We start from the raw sequence: 14691 nt of genomic DNA, 5'->3' as shown, positions 1-14691 counted from the left end.
CAACAGAATTTAATTGCATCATGGTGAATTGTGTGTGAATTATATCATGGCCAAGGACCTTACTGACACACATTAAAGATTGCTGGAATGTAATTATTACCTTTCTTTACCCCCTATAGCCATCTTCATCCCACCTTCTTGTCATCTCCAAGTCCAAAGCCTGGGAGCTCTTTGTGCCTTGGGCACACGACCTCAGTCTCATCCTTAGTCCTCAGCATGATGCTTCTCACTTTCATGTTCCTCTCACATCAGCACTTCTCTCATGTCATACTTCCTAATATTGTATTTATTTACTGTATAAAATTGCCTTCCTCTGCTTACACGAGTTTAAACTTCTCTTAGCTCCTTTTATTTTCTATGCACTAGCACAATTTGTCAGACTGGATACACAGCAATTTAAAATCACATAAAAGTTTCAACATTTCCCTCTAACATTACAATATAATTCTCTTTTATAATAAATTCCAGTGAAATATTAATGATCGCTATACTATCAACCATAAAAACCAATAACAACAAAAAATAAAAATCTGATCTTACACTGCCTAACTTGAATGCTAGACTGTGTACCCAGCTGCTGAATGCGCAGAAGTCCTTTTCAGTGCTCATCTGTAAGGAATAAAATATTGCAGCCACAGCTACCAAGGCTTGGCTCAATCTGTAGGAATGACAGTTTTCCTTCAGGATGTCCCCATTCAGCCTCACATGACAAATAGATACAATGTCCTGCAGACCTCCTCTGAAGAGATGCTCCGGTAACACTGACAGGCATAATATGAAACCAGGACAGACTGTGCAGAACCTCTGAAATGCTGTAGGCTTCTTACAAATGAAAAACACCCATCAAGAACAAGGTCAAGAGCAGAACAAAATTTATTTCTCCTCCTACTAGAGAGATATGTATTCAAGACATAGCTACCTTCAGATGAAAATATGGAGGACTTTAAGACAGGATTAATACCTGACTGAGAAAGAAATCTAAAACCACTTTTCAGAGTTCTTGAACGACTAGAGGCAGCTCTACTCTCAGTATTGCCTCAGTGAAGAGGTTTGAGTAGCTCAGGCAGAATGATGAAAGATGAGACTGTTGAGTTGCTTGAAATGGCACTCCTGTGTTCTACCCAGAGAATAAAAATTGACTGAAGATGAAATAATGAAATAAGAGGGTAAAATATAAAAAATATAATTAAACTAAGCACACAAAAGGAGTGATGTTGCATTTGTCTACGAACAAAGAAGGAAAGGAAGATGGTAACACTTTGTGTCTTTCCTGGTGAGATGTGGTGATAGCTGAGCTTGCTGTGTTCAGTTCTCAGCAGCAGTTAACTTGCTGTTTTGTGACTGAGGAACACAAATATTTATCAAAGTATTTTTTTACTCCTTAGTATCTCAAGGGACATGCTCAGGTACCATGAATATCAGGTGGTTTTTGTCTTTCTGTTCTAGACCTTAGTACATTCAAGAGAACATGGAGCAATAAAACAAAAAAAAATAGATTAAATATCAGGCAATTGTCTTCTCAAACAAGAGCTATAAGAGAAAGAGCCCACATAATGCTGTTGAGCATATCCCATTTCAATGTGCACTACACAAGTGACAGAACACACAACAGCAAGAACAAATTTTGTGTGCACAGGAGATCAGACCAAGTAACTAACAAGGTCTTCTCTGTAACTCTGTAGAAAATGGTTTCTGGAAGAATATCAACAGGCAGTTCTCACCAGAATACAGGTGTTAACCTTGGTGCCCTGGCCATGTTCCAGCCCAGGTAATTACGTTTTACACTTAAATTCTCCTTCCATAGTGTCCTGGCTTGTCTCCACTCTCTGGCCCTGATTTATGTGCAATTAAAGAGCAGCAGTGTGTCACTGCACAGGTGTCAGTGCAGGGACTGGGGAGGGGATCAGCTGAGGAGTGAAGATGTACTTATGTTAACTACAGGTCCCATTAAAGGCTATGGAGTTCCTCAGGATTCTTGCAAATATACTGTCTAGATAAAAGATAACCCCACACAGACCATCTTATACCTCACTTGTGCTTACAAGGAGGGCAGCTGATTTTTCTATTATTTCTTTTCCTGCAGGTGAGGGGATAGCTGGCTCCCCTTTGTCCCAGAGAGCTCAGCAGGCAGCTTCCTCTCCCTGATCCCCATCCTGCAGTGCTCCTGATCTCCACAGCAGAGTTGCTTCCTTTCCCCCTCTGTCCTCTGGTGTGGCCCTTCAGCTCCACAGGACACCCAGTGTCTCCTGAGCCTCCATTCCTGCAATGCACTCACCATCAGCAAACCCTAGCCCAGAATGAACATTGCAAGCAGGACTTTGAGAAATGCTCAGAAGCCTCTGTTTCAGAATTCACTGCCAACACAGTATCTTTTCTCTGGGAGTTATGAGCTCTTTTTGTCCAGGAAATTGTGCAGACGAGCTGCAGAACCTCAGTGTTAAAAGAGAAACACAGAAAATCCTTTAGCAAAAGAAAGGCTGTCAGAGCCACACATCCCACACAGCAGCAATCCTGCCCTAGCAGAACTAAGTGTGTGTAAGGAGCAATCCAACAACACACACAGCTCTAAGTCATTTTTAAGGGTACTTTAGATGCATCATTTTTGGTGGAGCTGAATGCTGTAAGCGTAATACAAAACCTGTGAATTAAGGGACAAAAGGCAACCTTCTATGCAGCCTCCTTTATTTAAAGATGAATCAAGAGTTATCTGTGTTCTAAGACTTATTATTCAAGTTTTGAGAGTGCAGTAGAGAAAAAAAAACATGTTTTCAAAATAATTTGGGAGAAACAAGACATAGGTAAGTGCATTCTGAAATATGAAAATGCAATAGCTAAAAAAGCCAACGCTGACAATCATTCAAGGAGAAGTTCAATGATAACAATTATTTTGTAAGGCAATCCTTATTATTTTAAAACTTCTTTTGATGCCTGAAAAATTTGAATCTCTTGTTTTGTATTCCAAATATTACATTAAGTGATTCATTAATTTTGGTTGGGTTTTTTAGTTTATTTTTTACAGACACACCAGACTCCTCTGTGAGTTGCACAGCATTAGAATAAGAGAAAATGGACACAAACAGTAGGACAGGAAATTCTGATATAAAAAGCTTTTTCTCTTTGCCTTTGTTTTTCTAGCTAGCATGAAGCTGATCAAATACTAGAACAGGCACCCAGGGAGCTAAATGAAATCTCCATCCTCAGAGATATTCAGGACACAACTGCAACCCTGAGCAACTTGACCTGAGCAAGCCCACTCTGAGCAGGGGGTTGGACTAGATGGCTTCTGGAGCTCACTTCCTCTGGAGCAGAGGAATTTTTAGAGATTTTCCAAATACAAAAACATACAGAGAGACATAAGCACATGCACATAAAATTCTGTCACAGTTAAACACATCCTTGTATCTGCATTTCATTCTGCACATGGGCATGTGCTCTACTGAATGTGGGCAAACTAGTATGACTTGCTACATAAAAGATGGAGGCATCTGACCCATGAGAAGGAATAATAAAAAACATTAAGTGTGAGCTCAAATAAAGTAGGATTATTTCTGACACTGAATGGTCTGTTGGCTTTGCCTATTTTCCTGCTAAATTCTGACATCTTGAGCTGCAGCAATTTTAACTACAGCAGAATAGTGCAACTAATGAAAGCTAATGAAATTCAGCCTGCATGAACTGTTCAGTGTGGCTTCACAGGACAAACAACTCAGCTCTGGCCTCTCTAAGCAAGACATAGAGGACGTTCCTGAAATTCTAATTAGACTGAACTGAGGAAAATGGCCTCGTGGAAGAAAAGAAAAAGATGGCCTTTCTCTAGTTCACTGTTGCCTCCACAGAATCAGGGGCACCCACCCAGTGTGACACATTTCACAACTGAGATGAGCAAAGGAAGATGAAGACTGTGGTGGTTTTCCAGCCACTCACAGAGCAGGATCAGGGTACAGCCCACAGCACCTGGGCTGCTCCAACCCACTGTGCTGAGCAACCAGCCCCTGCTGCTCAGACAAGGCACCCAAATGGAAAAGTTTTCCAGATACTTCTCCGCAGGGAAATCTTCCAAGAAGAAACAGGTTATGAAGCTCAACTTAAAATAGTAACAGAAGTGCATTTGGGGACTAGAAATTACCAAAGTATGATAATGTAGACAAAACTTAAATGAACAGCCCTACTAAAGTGGAAGGAGCAATTTCTTTTAATTGTACATCCTTTCATAAAATGCCTTTGCATAAATTCCCATAATTGCTCTTCTCCCCCAAAGATTTAGACAAAAAAAACCCATTACTTACAGCACTGTTTTAATACCAAGTTAGTTCTAGATGAACTACAAAGGCCTAATGGAGTAACTGCATAACCTTAATAACTCTATCAACTCTTTTAAATTCCCTCTATCATGTCCCTAATATTTTTGCCTCACTTGCCATATATAAAACCATGCAAGTCCTACATTTTCAATGTCTGTTTGAGAACTTTTATCAGATGTAGAAATTGAAAAATACACTAATAAAAGCAAATGCATGGAAACTTGTTTCCACAGAAAAGAAGCCTCTGTCTTAAGTACAGTTTTTAAAAAAAGTTGGATCAATTAGCAATCTGTGAATGTTAGAAACATCTTAACAATGTCTCAAAGATGAAAGAGCATATCACAAAATGAGGAAAGGGGAAAAAAATTAAATTATGTCTGCAGTCCTAATGAATCAAAGCCCAGAAGGTGGTCTCCAAATCAGCAGGTTCTGATGAAATATTAACAAAAATTATTATTGATGAAAAATGAATAAGCTCTTTTTGATTTTTGCAACCTTTAAATCACACTTTGCTAATTAAAATACCTTCATCACAACCCTCCATTCCTTGATGGGCATTTAGCAATCCTAAAAATGGGTGGGTTAATTTGACATTTTAGCCAATATGCAGAGAGTTTATCTTAAGCTGGCAGACACAGCACAGTTTAAGATGATGTACAAAATAATACACAGCTAAACCTTCTTTTTATCCTTTTTTCTTTCTTTTTTTCACACTATATCTACTAACACAATTATAAAGTAACGACAGGCAACTTCTGCTTGTTTTCTCTGCAGCACAGGAACAGATACTACCACTGTTAATGAGCCATGAACTATGTCTTGGGAAATAAAGACCCATGCTAATATTTTCTGTCTTCTTTGTTTGCCAGGTCAGAGCTCTTCCCATCCCAAAGATAAGTGGAAATGAAAAGTCTGAGGGACATTAGTTCTCACATCCCTTGAAGTCTAATTGTTTTTTTTTCAAATGTTAGGAGTAGAAATTTTGTGTTCTCTTTTCATTCCAGTTTGTACTGTTTCCTTTTAAATGGAAACCTAGGAATGAGGGAAGGCTGTATTAAAATATGAATTGTTGCACACAGAAGACATTTCATTACAGAAAGCAATGGAGCTCAGGCATGCCATGCATTGTTACAAAACTATACACAAAAATTAAAATGAAGCAAAATCTGTTCCTCTGCTTTTTCTTTCATAAATTAAGTCTTATATGTTATATCACTATCTAAACTCTGGGTACATGAAATTACCTATCCATTACAAATATGTCATCTATTTACCATAATAACATTTGATACATCCATCATGTAAGAAAGAGTGCTATGAATCAAATTGAAAAGCTATTTAAATGCCACTAGTATTTTAAAGAATGAAAATTTTCATGGCAAGTAAGTCTGATTTTAGAAATGTCTGATGTTTTTCAGAAATACCTAATCATATAAAATAGGTCACGCAAGAAACCTTTCAATGTTTCACATCACAGTGTTTGAGCCTTAAGGAACAAGATTTCAAACACCTTATAAACCAATTCTTTAACAATATATCATGAAGTACAAGGCTGCAGGAATATACACTGTTTTCTGAGTGATGAGTGGAAAAGCACTGTTTTTCAGCTTTCCAACCAAGAACAAACTGAAATGAGATCTTTCAGCAATTTCTCAGTTTCCAGGGCTGCCAGTGTGGTATGTTTCATTCAATGAGTTTACAATATGTTACAAGGAATTAACCACTTCCCCTTGCAAGCTATATGAAGTGATGCTATTTTCCTTCCTGAAGTTCACTGCAGAGGATTCCTCCCCACAATTAGACTCCACCACTTCCTCCAGTGACAAAGTACTTTAACCATAAGCAGGATGATTTGTGGGTCACATAAACAAACAAGGGTGGCCATAAGGATAAACAGTGTAGTTAAATATAGTTTATCTCATCTGGGAAGGAGGTATCATTCACAAAAATAGCAAAGAAGGAAAACCCTTTCAAACCCTCCAACATTAGAAGAATATTTTACTGTTCATCCATTAAACTACATTAAAGATATAACTTCAAATTGCATATTTAATTTAAGAAAGTAAAAATCCAAGATTTTGTGAAAATACAGGATTCTCTACAAGCTCTTCCTTTGCACCCCTCTCCTATAATCAGAAAAATCTAAAATGAAAAATCCCTAGCTCTTCAAATGCTTGGAAAGGAGAAGCCTGAATCCTTCACCAAAGAGGAACAGATGGGTTGACTGGAGGGACATAAAAGACAAAAAGATCATAAATTTTTATTCTACTTAGAAAGGGCCACATTCAACAGCAACAACAAATTAAACTGATTAAATTATGGTGTTCAAGTGAGGCACAACATCAGTTTGCAATACAAATTTTGGTTAGTAGGACTTGCAAAGAACAGATTTTAGCAGTTTACACCGGTAGGATCAAAACACTTGATTTAATGAACGGAAAGCCTTTGCTTTTTCAGCTTCGTATACTCAAATATTCCCCATAATTTTCTCAGGATGAAGAAGTTCAAGTTGCATTGATGGCATTAGTGGGAAAAAATGATGTGCACGTTATGCACACAGCTGGGTTTCTGGACTGCAATCTCAAGCCACACAATAACCATTTGATGCCCGAGACATGGCCTTTTCTAGCTTTTGCATCATGATTTTTCATACTGGGATATATAATTATAGTTTTTCTTTTCCTTTTTTTTAAAATTAAATATTAACTTCTACCATATGAAAAAAAAGTAAAGGTTTTTCTCTTTTAAACCCAAGCAACAAAACACGCAACTGATCTATATCCGTGTGCAAAATGTACTAATATACCAACAAAAATACTACACATAATTCAGTCACAACTTATTTGAATTACCAATATTTTGTGTTGAAGTGACAGGTTTTGACCCCCCTTTTATAAACAGTCTCTCAAGTGCACTTGAAGGCATTGAAAATCCCCCAGCTATGCAGACAGTCCCAGCTTCCAGCCCGGGAGCCCATCCCAGAGCAGGGGCACCAAGGGCACGTTTGGGTGGGCCCCTCTTCACCTCCTGGTCCTGTAACCCAGGGAGGGAAGTTCACCTCTCTTATCTCTCTCTGCATTTGCCCACTGCAACCATTTGTAGAGATACTAACCCCAGCTGCTTTTGTGAAAACAAACAAATAGCTGTCACACTTCAGATCGCACGGCGAGCCAGACGGAGGAGAGGGGAAGAGAAACCACTGGGGTTTCAGTGAGGCTGTGGTAAATGGAGAGTGATGTAGTTCTCACAACAGTATCAGTGCCTGGGATCTATTCAGAGAGAGACCAGGACTTCCAAGTAATTAAAATGGGAGACCTGAATAGAGTTCACTGTAAGTCTGCCATTTATTCCACCAAAGTGGTAACCCAAACAGGAGAGTGCAGTTGCATACTTTCACAATAGGGAGCCTACATAAATCCTCATGAATTTATATTAAAACTTGTCTTATATTCTATCAAGATGGAAGAACAAAAGAAAACAACCAACCTAAGATAATAAAATGCCAATGCTAATAGTGTCTATTGGGTTCTAAATACACAGGTCTATGAGAGACCAAGCTAATTTTTAGGCAGTCCTGGGGGCAAGGATTACTGGCTTATAGGATGAAGGGTAGAGAAACAAAAAACCCCAATGTGTTAGCGCTGAAGTGAAATTAAACCCCATGAAGAGTCTCACAGAGGCTCTAACTAATCCTTCTCTGGGTTAAAACAGACAGAGGAGGAAAAATACCACAATGACTTCCAAGTATTTTTTTCAGTTTTACACATTAGAGAGCTGCAAACAGTTCATTAACCCACTGCTCTCCAGGCAGCTTGCCTTGGAGAGTCTGATTATTCCATAATGGCATATGTGCCATTTTGTAGGCCAAGAAAGTCTTTTCAGAAGTCAGACTCTCACAGGAATGAAGCTTTGTAATGTCACAAAAGAGTGATACTGACTGGAAGGTAAGGATTTAAACGCTGTTGACTATTAATTTCTGAAACATTACCAATTACTTATGGCGTTTGCAAAACAAAAAGGTCCCTGCAACTTGAGTATTCTCAATATATTCACCTGCAGGAGTGGTTCCTGGTATCTGCAGGGCTCTGATGGCAGAGGGTGATGAACAGGGAAGAACAAGGGATCCAGGAGATGGGAATACACTCCCTGATCAGCAAAGAGAAGTAAACAGAGGTAGGAGGGAAGAGCTTACTCATAATCTTATTCAATATAGGTTGTTAGCCCTCTGCACAGCTCTGCAGGTTTTAAATGTCACTGGATAGATGGTTTGCAGGGCCATGGCCTTTCCCTCCACGAAAGTGCTCTTCAAGTCAACTTCTAGAACCATCAAAAAATCTCTTCTTCTGAGAAACACCCTAGCATTTACAGGATGCATTGCCCTAAGTAATAACTCCTATCTCTATCTCTGGTGGGCCTGGCACTAAGCTCCAATTCCTAGGCATAAATGATCACACAGACTTAAGAGCACTCCTGTGACTGACACTACTAATAAAGAAGTTTAATATAGCTGCACAAGAGCCAGCTTTTTTAACAAATATTTATCCAAGCCCAGCAATATAGTATTTCATAGCTTTCATGACCCATTCTGCTATTGCTAAGAGTTATTTTATATACACTAGAAAGACAGGGTCTGCTTATTTCACTTTTTACATATTCTTTTATTATATTAGAGTGTTTCTATGCAGTTTCCAGGTTTCATTACTCTCATGCCAATTTATGCACAAAGATATTACTGAGAAAATCAAAGTTAACAACTTAATAAAATGTTCTCCCATTCTTTTTGGAAAAGCAGCAAGGAAAGTATGTGACCCGACCTGGAAAAAAACAATCTTGCCTCCTTGCACTGAGCAGATGACAGTTAAAGGAAGTGGGGTTATTTTCAGTTCCCAGATATTCCTTTGACATAACTTGATTCCACTTCTGATAGAAAATAAAGCAGTTCATAAAGGTCTCCCTTCTAAAATGAAGGTTTTTTCTTTTAATGGCAAAATGCATGCAAAAAGCATATGATTATGGTATTTATGTTTCCATTAAAATGTCCTCAGCAAGCTGGAGGAGTCTAACCTACTATTTTCAAGCTATTTAGATTTACAGCAGCACAGTGCCTATTTTATTTCAATTTTATTTCAGGACAATGCACTCTTGGTGGGAAATGATTAAAGAGTGACAGCCATTAGGAGTTGTCTTTCTGCATCGTGCTCAGCTCTGGATGTCAGGTGATTGCCATAAAGCCCCACTGTATGGCATCCTTGTCATCTACATGAAAAGCAGTATTGATCAGTCGTTCAGCTTCTCTTCTGTGTAATGCAAAACATACTAGAGACATTTTTCAGCTAAGCTGAAAGCCTTATTCTCAAGAACCATGTTCTTGAGACACCTCTTTCCCAAATGATAAAATAAACATAGATTATACATTCCACCTCTGCTTCACTCCATCAATGCCTAACGAAGAAGTGAAAAACTTCTTAGCAGCCTGTCTCTATTCCCTGTCAGTGCACTGGATGGAGCTGATGTCACAAGGGCAGCTCATGTATATGCAGCTAGGCTGATCATCAATCTCTCCCAACATGTTTATTTATTTGTTTATTTATTTATTGATAGAGCTTCCTTTCTTCTGAGCAATAAACTCCTCTGCTAAGAAAGACAATCTGCTTTCAGTCTCTAGGATAAAGAGCAGAAAATAACTTTTTTAGTGTTACATCCATAACTGATACAAACACTGAAAAACCAAACCAACCAACCAAGCAACACTTTCTCCTCTAAACTCCACCAAATATCCATTAATGATTGAACTCTGGTGCAATACAAATCTGCATTAAAGTAGTTCTAAACCAGTTTCAAATCCTGTAAGGATATATTTGAGTAGCACTTAATATTTACAGGCTGGGTTTTTTTAATAGCCATTGTCAGTAAAATTGGCAAGTCATTGTCACTTACACACATCTAGCTGTGCATGTCTCCAATGAGTGAGTTAAAATCTTTTTCTCCTTTGCTGTATTTTGACATTATACAATCTACTTTCTATTTAGAGAAATGAACACACAATGTTTAAGGAATCACCATGTGCTTCCTACTGTTTTGTACTATGTGTCTACACTGATGAGCAGTTGACTACTTGTCCTCCACTTTGCTGTTCACTATTTGCCATGATACAGTTAAACTTACAACAGTTGGTGGCATGTGTTGATGAAAGTAATAGAGAGCTGGGGGAATATTAAAGGAAAACAAACCCTGACAAGGCCTCACACACAGCCACATTAATTCTCTTAGAAGTCATAAAAAAAATTGTCATAAGTATTCAGCAATGGTATGCAAACTATTATGGGACATTTTGTTATAGGCTCCTTTGTAACAGACTTTTAAATAACCTTTTGGACATACTTAAATGTCAAATTTTGTTTGCCACTAAGCACCAAACTTCAATAGAAATAACATTTCCCATATAAACAATGCTGCTTTTAATATGAACGTGCTAAAGATTTGAGACAGCCTGGCCATTCCCAGCTCCTGGCAGTTCAGCACAAGGGTAACACACTGAGTGATTTCCCTTTCCATCCAGGCTGGAAGCAACTGTCTCTACTTGGGTAACCTCTGAATCATCCAGAAGAAAGGAAAGGATGGGAGGGAGAAGAAGTAAAACACGCTGAAAATAACACTCACCACGGGTGAACACTCATGTACACAATATTTTAAGGATTCAGAACTGCAACCAACTATTTGTCATCAAATTTCTTGTAGCTTTATGAGAATAAATCAGACTGCAGAGAAGAGAGATGGAGGAGAGCCTTGAGCAGAGACATTTGGATGCTTGGTGTCAAAAGGGGCATCATAGGCAATGCCAAGTGAAAGAGGAAGGTCTCACTGCTGGAAAGGAATAGCAAGAAAGAGGCTGCAATGCACATGGGGTGAGGAGATGGATATTCTACAGACAAGGAGACAAAAGAGTTAGCAAGCACCTCAGGTCCACATGGTCCCAACTGATTCTTAGAAAAATGCTCAGATGATGCTTTCTTAGTATATCTAAGATAAAACTGTAAAAGATAGAGCAGCCTTTGGGCAGGTATCTCAGCCATAATCCAGACTCTCACACTGAACATTACAAAGGTCAAGCTCCTAGACACCCTCCACACACCTCAAGGAAAACTGAAAGCTGCACCCTCACAGCTCTTACACCTCCTCCACGCCCAGCCAGGTGATCTTTAAAATCCTTTCCAATCCAAACTATTTGTTACATGGTTCTATGACACACTCTCTCAGCATTAGGCCCAAAGTGCAGATCCAGCTTCTTGGAGAGGTAACTTTGAGCCTGAGACTGTGCACATCACTGCAACATTCCCCAGAAGGTCTCCTGGAACCAGGGGGGATTCACCATCTCCACAGCTCTCTTGTTGATACATATGTGAGGAGAGGAAAGAAAACCCTAATACACCAGACCTTCATGCCTCAAACCCCCGAACAGGTATTTCAGAGTACAATTATAGCAAATAATAGTATTTTTACATCTGAATTAAATATTTCTTTCTGGGTGTTTCTTGTCAAATATGGCCCCCTTTTTCACAGGACCAGGGTTGGTTTTTCATGCCTCATTTCTGGTACCCTACTTGCATTTTATCCCTTTGCTCAGGCCCATTGTGTGTGCTGGGTCTCTCCTTTTGTCACAGCATGATCCAGCTGTGAGAGACAGGACCCTCCGTGCTCCCGGAGCAGCCTGAATGTACAAAACTACTGCACTGCTCTTTAGTCCTACCTACCTGATTAACATCAGATTCCCCTGGCACTCCATTATCTTCCACTTTACTCACTCTCTCCTGGCTCTTTTATCAGCCACCACACAGAGTTAACTGGGTCACGCAGGTCTCCTATTTTGCTGTGCCAGGTTTGTATCAAAGAACTTTTTTTTTGTTGATGTGACATTGATGCCATTCAACTCCAGCATGAAACACTGCCTTTGGTCTAACAAAAAAAGCCATGAGAGTCACCACGTGGCAGACATATCCAACCAAGCTACCTTGATTTCCAAAGGCACAAAAGTGCTGAAATGTCAGGCACCTGGGTATACCGGTGCCAGCCAATATAAGGCTGAGGAATACAAAATTCCAAGGACACAGATGCTGTCATCTTTTAACATTATTTTGCTTCGTTCACTGAAATAATGTACATATACCCACAATATATAAATTATTTACTATGAAAAGTAGGCCTTTTACACAATGCAAGAGAATGGTGTGATTGAGAAAATAAAAAGGCAGCTGTGCAACCGATTTTTAGTAAAAATGTAAACATTCCACAATGCAGATGAAATTTTCTTATTTGCCATATTAGAGGATGTATATTTATCAATATTATGTAAAGAAAATTTCCAAAATAGATGAAGTGGAGGGTAAGGTACAACACTCTCAGTCCTCAAAGAGTTTTAGATATTTAGCTGAAACATAAATTACTCTACTACCACCTAGAACAGAATATGCAAGGTGAATGCCACTGCTCATGCAGAAGCTATACAGATCTCAAACACTGCAGACAAAGACATTGCTTTGCTGATTTTACTGAAAATTCAATATTTTTCTGCTGAAAGAATGAGGTAGAAAACAAAGTGAATGGCTTGACTATGAGCTAAATAAATAAGTTCCAAATGAGTGAACAATATGTCTTGCACTAGCATTTTAGTTTTAATTTTTGTAATCCTGAGAAAATTCAGAACTATAAGTTTACAATAGTAAGCCAAGAAAACAGGTGTATTTTCACTGTTAAAGCATAAAAAACCCCAGTGAATTCTGCCTCTCACTACTTTTACTTTATGTTAGTATACATTCCTCTTTTAGCTTCAGGTTTTCAAATTAACTCAGAACTCCATCAACAGAAAATAGAATTTTGCCCAGTTCCATCATAAAAACAAGAAAGACATAGTTCAGATAACGTAACTGCAGGAAGAGTACAAATCATAAGCTACAACCCAACAAGTAACTTAAAATTTGCTCACTTGGTCAATACTTAATCAAAAATCTCAGCCTGTTAGACTGAACTTCAGGACTACAGTAGGACTAGAATCCATGTAAGCTTTAATCCATTTTTGCTATATCAACAGTAACCTTTTAGAGATTTTGTAACAGTTATAAGTAGATTAGAAATGTTGTATTCCACAAACATATCTGCTAGAGCTTTGACAATAAACCTGATTATGTTAAAAATTTGAATGTAATTCTAACGATACCCAACAGTGATTCCAAAATTCCAAACCATCTGAAGAAAGAGAAGAAATGTAGTTACTTTGCAGAAAACAACTTTCCTACCCCATACTGTAACAAGTTTATTTGAGTAAATTCAACACTGTTCTACATAAAGGCTTTAAAAAGCCATTAACAGAAATCCAGCTCTGCCTTTCCAACTGATGTGGACAACCACGTCCCATGACCAAAGCAACACGAGGGCGGATTTTGATAGGGTGCACTGATTGATGTGTGGCGCTTACCTGTCCACAGGTGAAGACTTTGAGTTCCGTGGTTTCTTCACCTGGGCGTACAAGGCCTCCGCAGTCTGTCCCTCCCTGGGGCTCTGTGGCCGGGCGCTCAGCGTCACCGTGCCGCTGTTTGGGGAGTCGTAGGCGGCGATGCCGGCGTACATGGGATCCGCGTCGCAGCCGAACGCCCGGTTAAACTCCTGGATCTCCGCGTAGTCGCGCTCCCGAGCCTGCCTCTCCCGGAATTCTCGAGTTTTTGCTTGGATTCTGAAAAATTAAGAGAAGGCTGAAACCGATGGGTGTCCCCCCTGAGGCGTTTGAAAGCAGCAGTCAGCAGACCCTTTAGGTAGCCTATCTCAATGGAAACCAGTGAAGGTTTCCAGTTTCAGTTTGCCATGAGGTCTCAAGTTTACCTTGGACATTGAAACAATGCTAATAATCAACATTGGTCTTTAAGGAGTACATCTGATTATCCACTGTCTTTGGTTTCATTCTTAGCTAAACAATCACTGGCCATAGCTGCTGGTAAACAGAGTTAATCTATTGTTTCACGCTTCCTAGGATGCCTGTGTTATTACCTGGCCTTACATAATTTTTATTGTATTGTACTCCATTAAAACATACCAGATTTAATGGTTCTAATGCAGGTATTTAACGTACTTTCTTAGCTTAATACTACAAAAATTTTTTTTCAGAATTTAAAAACTGTGTAGGGATAGGACATGGATATATTTATGTTTGCATGCATGCAGTAAACAGCAGAAGCAGATTCTTGTAGGATTCCTTTGAGATGTGCATGCTTTTTAAAAAATATAAACAGAATCTGGCATCTCTCAAAAGCAGGCTGCATCTTCTCAGAAAGTGCCTTGTGTTAAAGTTACAAATGAAAGGTGATGCTGGACAGGGTTTTATATCTATGTGCACTAATTTAGC

The 14691-nt window shown here is 39.0% G+C and overlaps 1 protein-coding gene across 9 annotated transcripts in view; it reads right to left on the bottom strand.

The window, feature by feature from the left end:
- PARD3 (par-3 family cell polarity regulator) overlaps nucleotides 1-14691 on the bottom strand; it is a 444439-nt gene that overhangs the window by 84170 nt on the left and 345578 nt on the right. For all 9 annotated transcript variants that reach the window (XR_009275724.1, XM_058819864.1, XM_058820106.1 and 6 more), the window contains one exon: nucleotides 13771-14025. Coding sequence is in view for 8 of the 9 variants with exons in the window: in XM_058819864.1 (XP_058675847.1) it covers nucleotides 13771-14025 (255 nt within the window). In the remaining variant the exon portion in view is untranslated. The remainder of the gene's footprint in view (nucleotides 1-13770; nucleotides 14026-14691) is intronic.

Source organism: Ammospiza caudacuta, chromosome 1 (genome assembly GCF_027887145.1).
Source record: "Ammospiza caudacuta isolate bAmmCau1 chromosome 1, bAmmCau1.pri, whole genome shotgun sequence".
Lineage (NCBI taxonomy): Eukaryota > Metazoa > Chordata > Aves > Passeriformes > Passerellidae > Ammospiza > Ammospiza caudacuta.
Note: the sequence above shows the minus strand (reverse complement) of the source record. Positions and strands in the feature narration are given on the sequence as shown.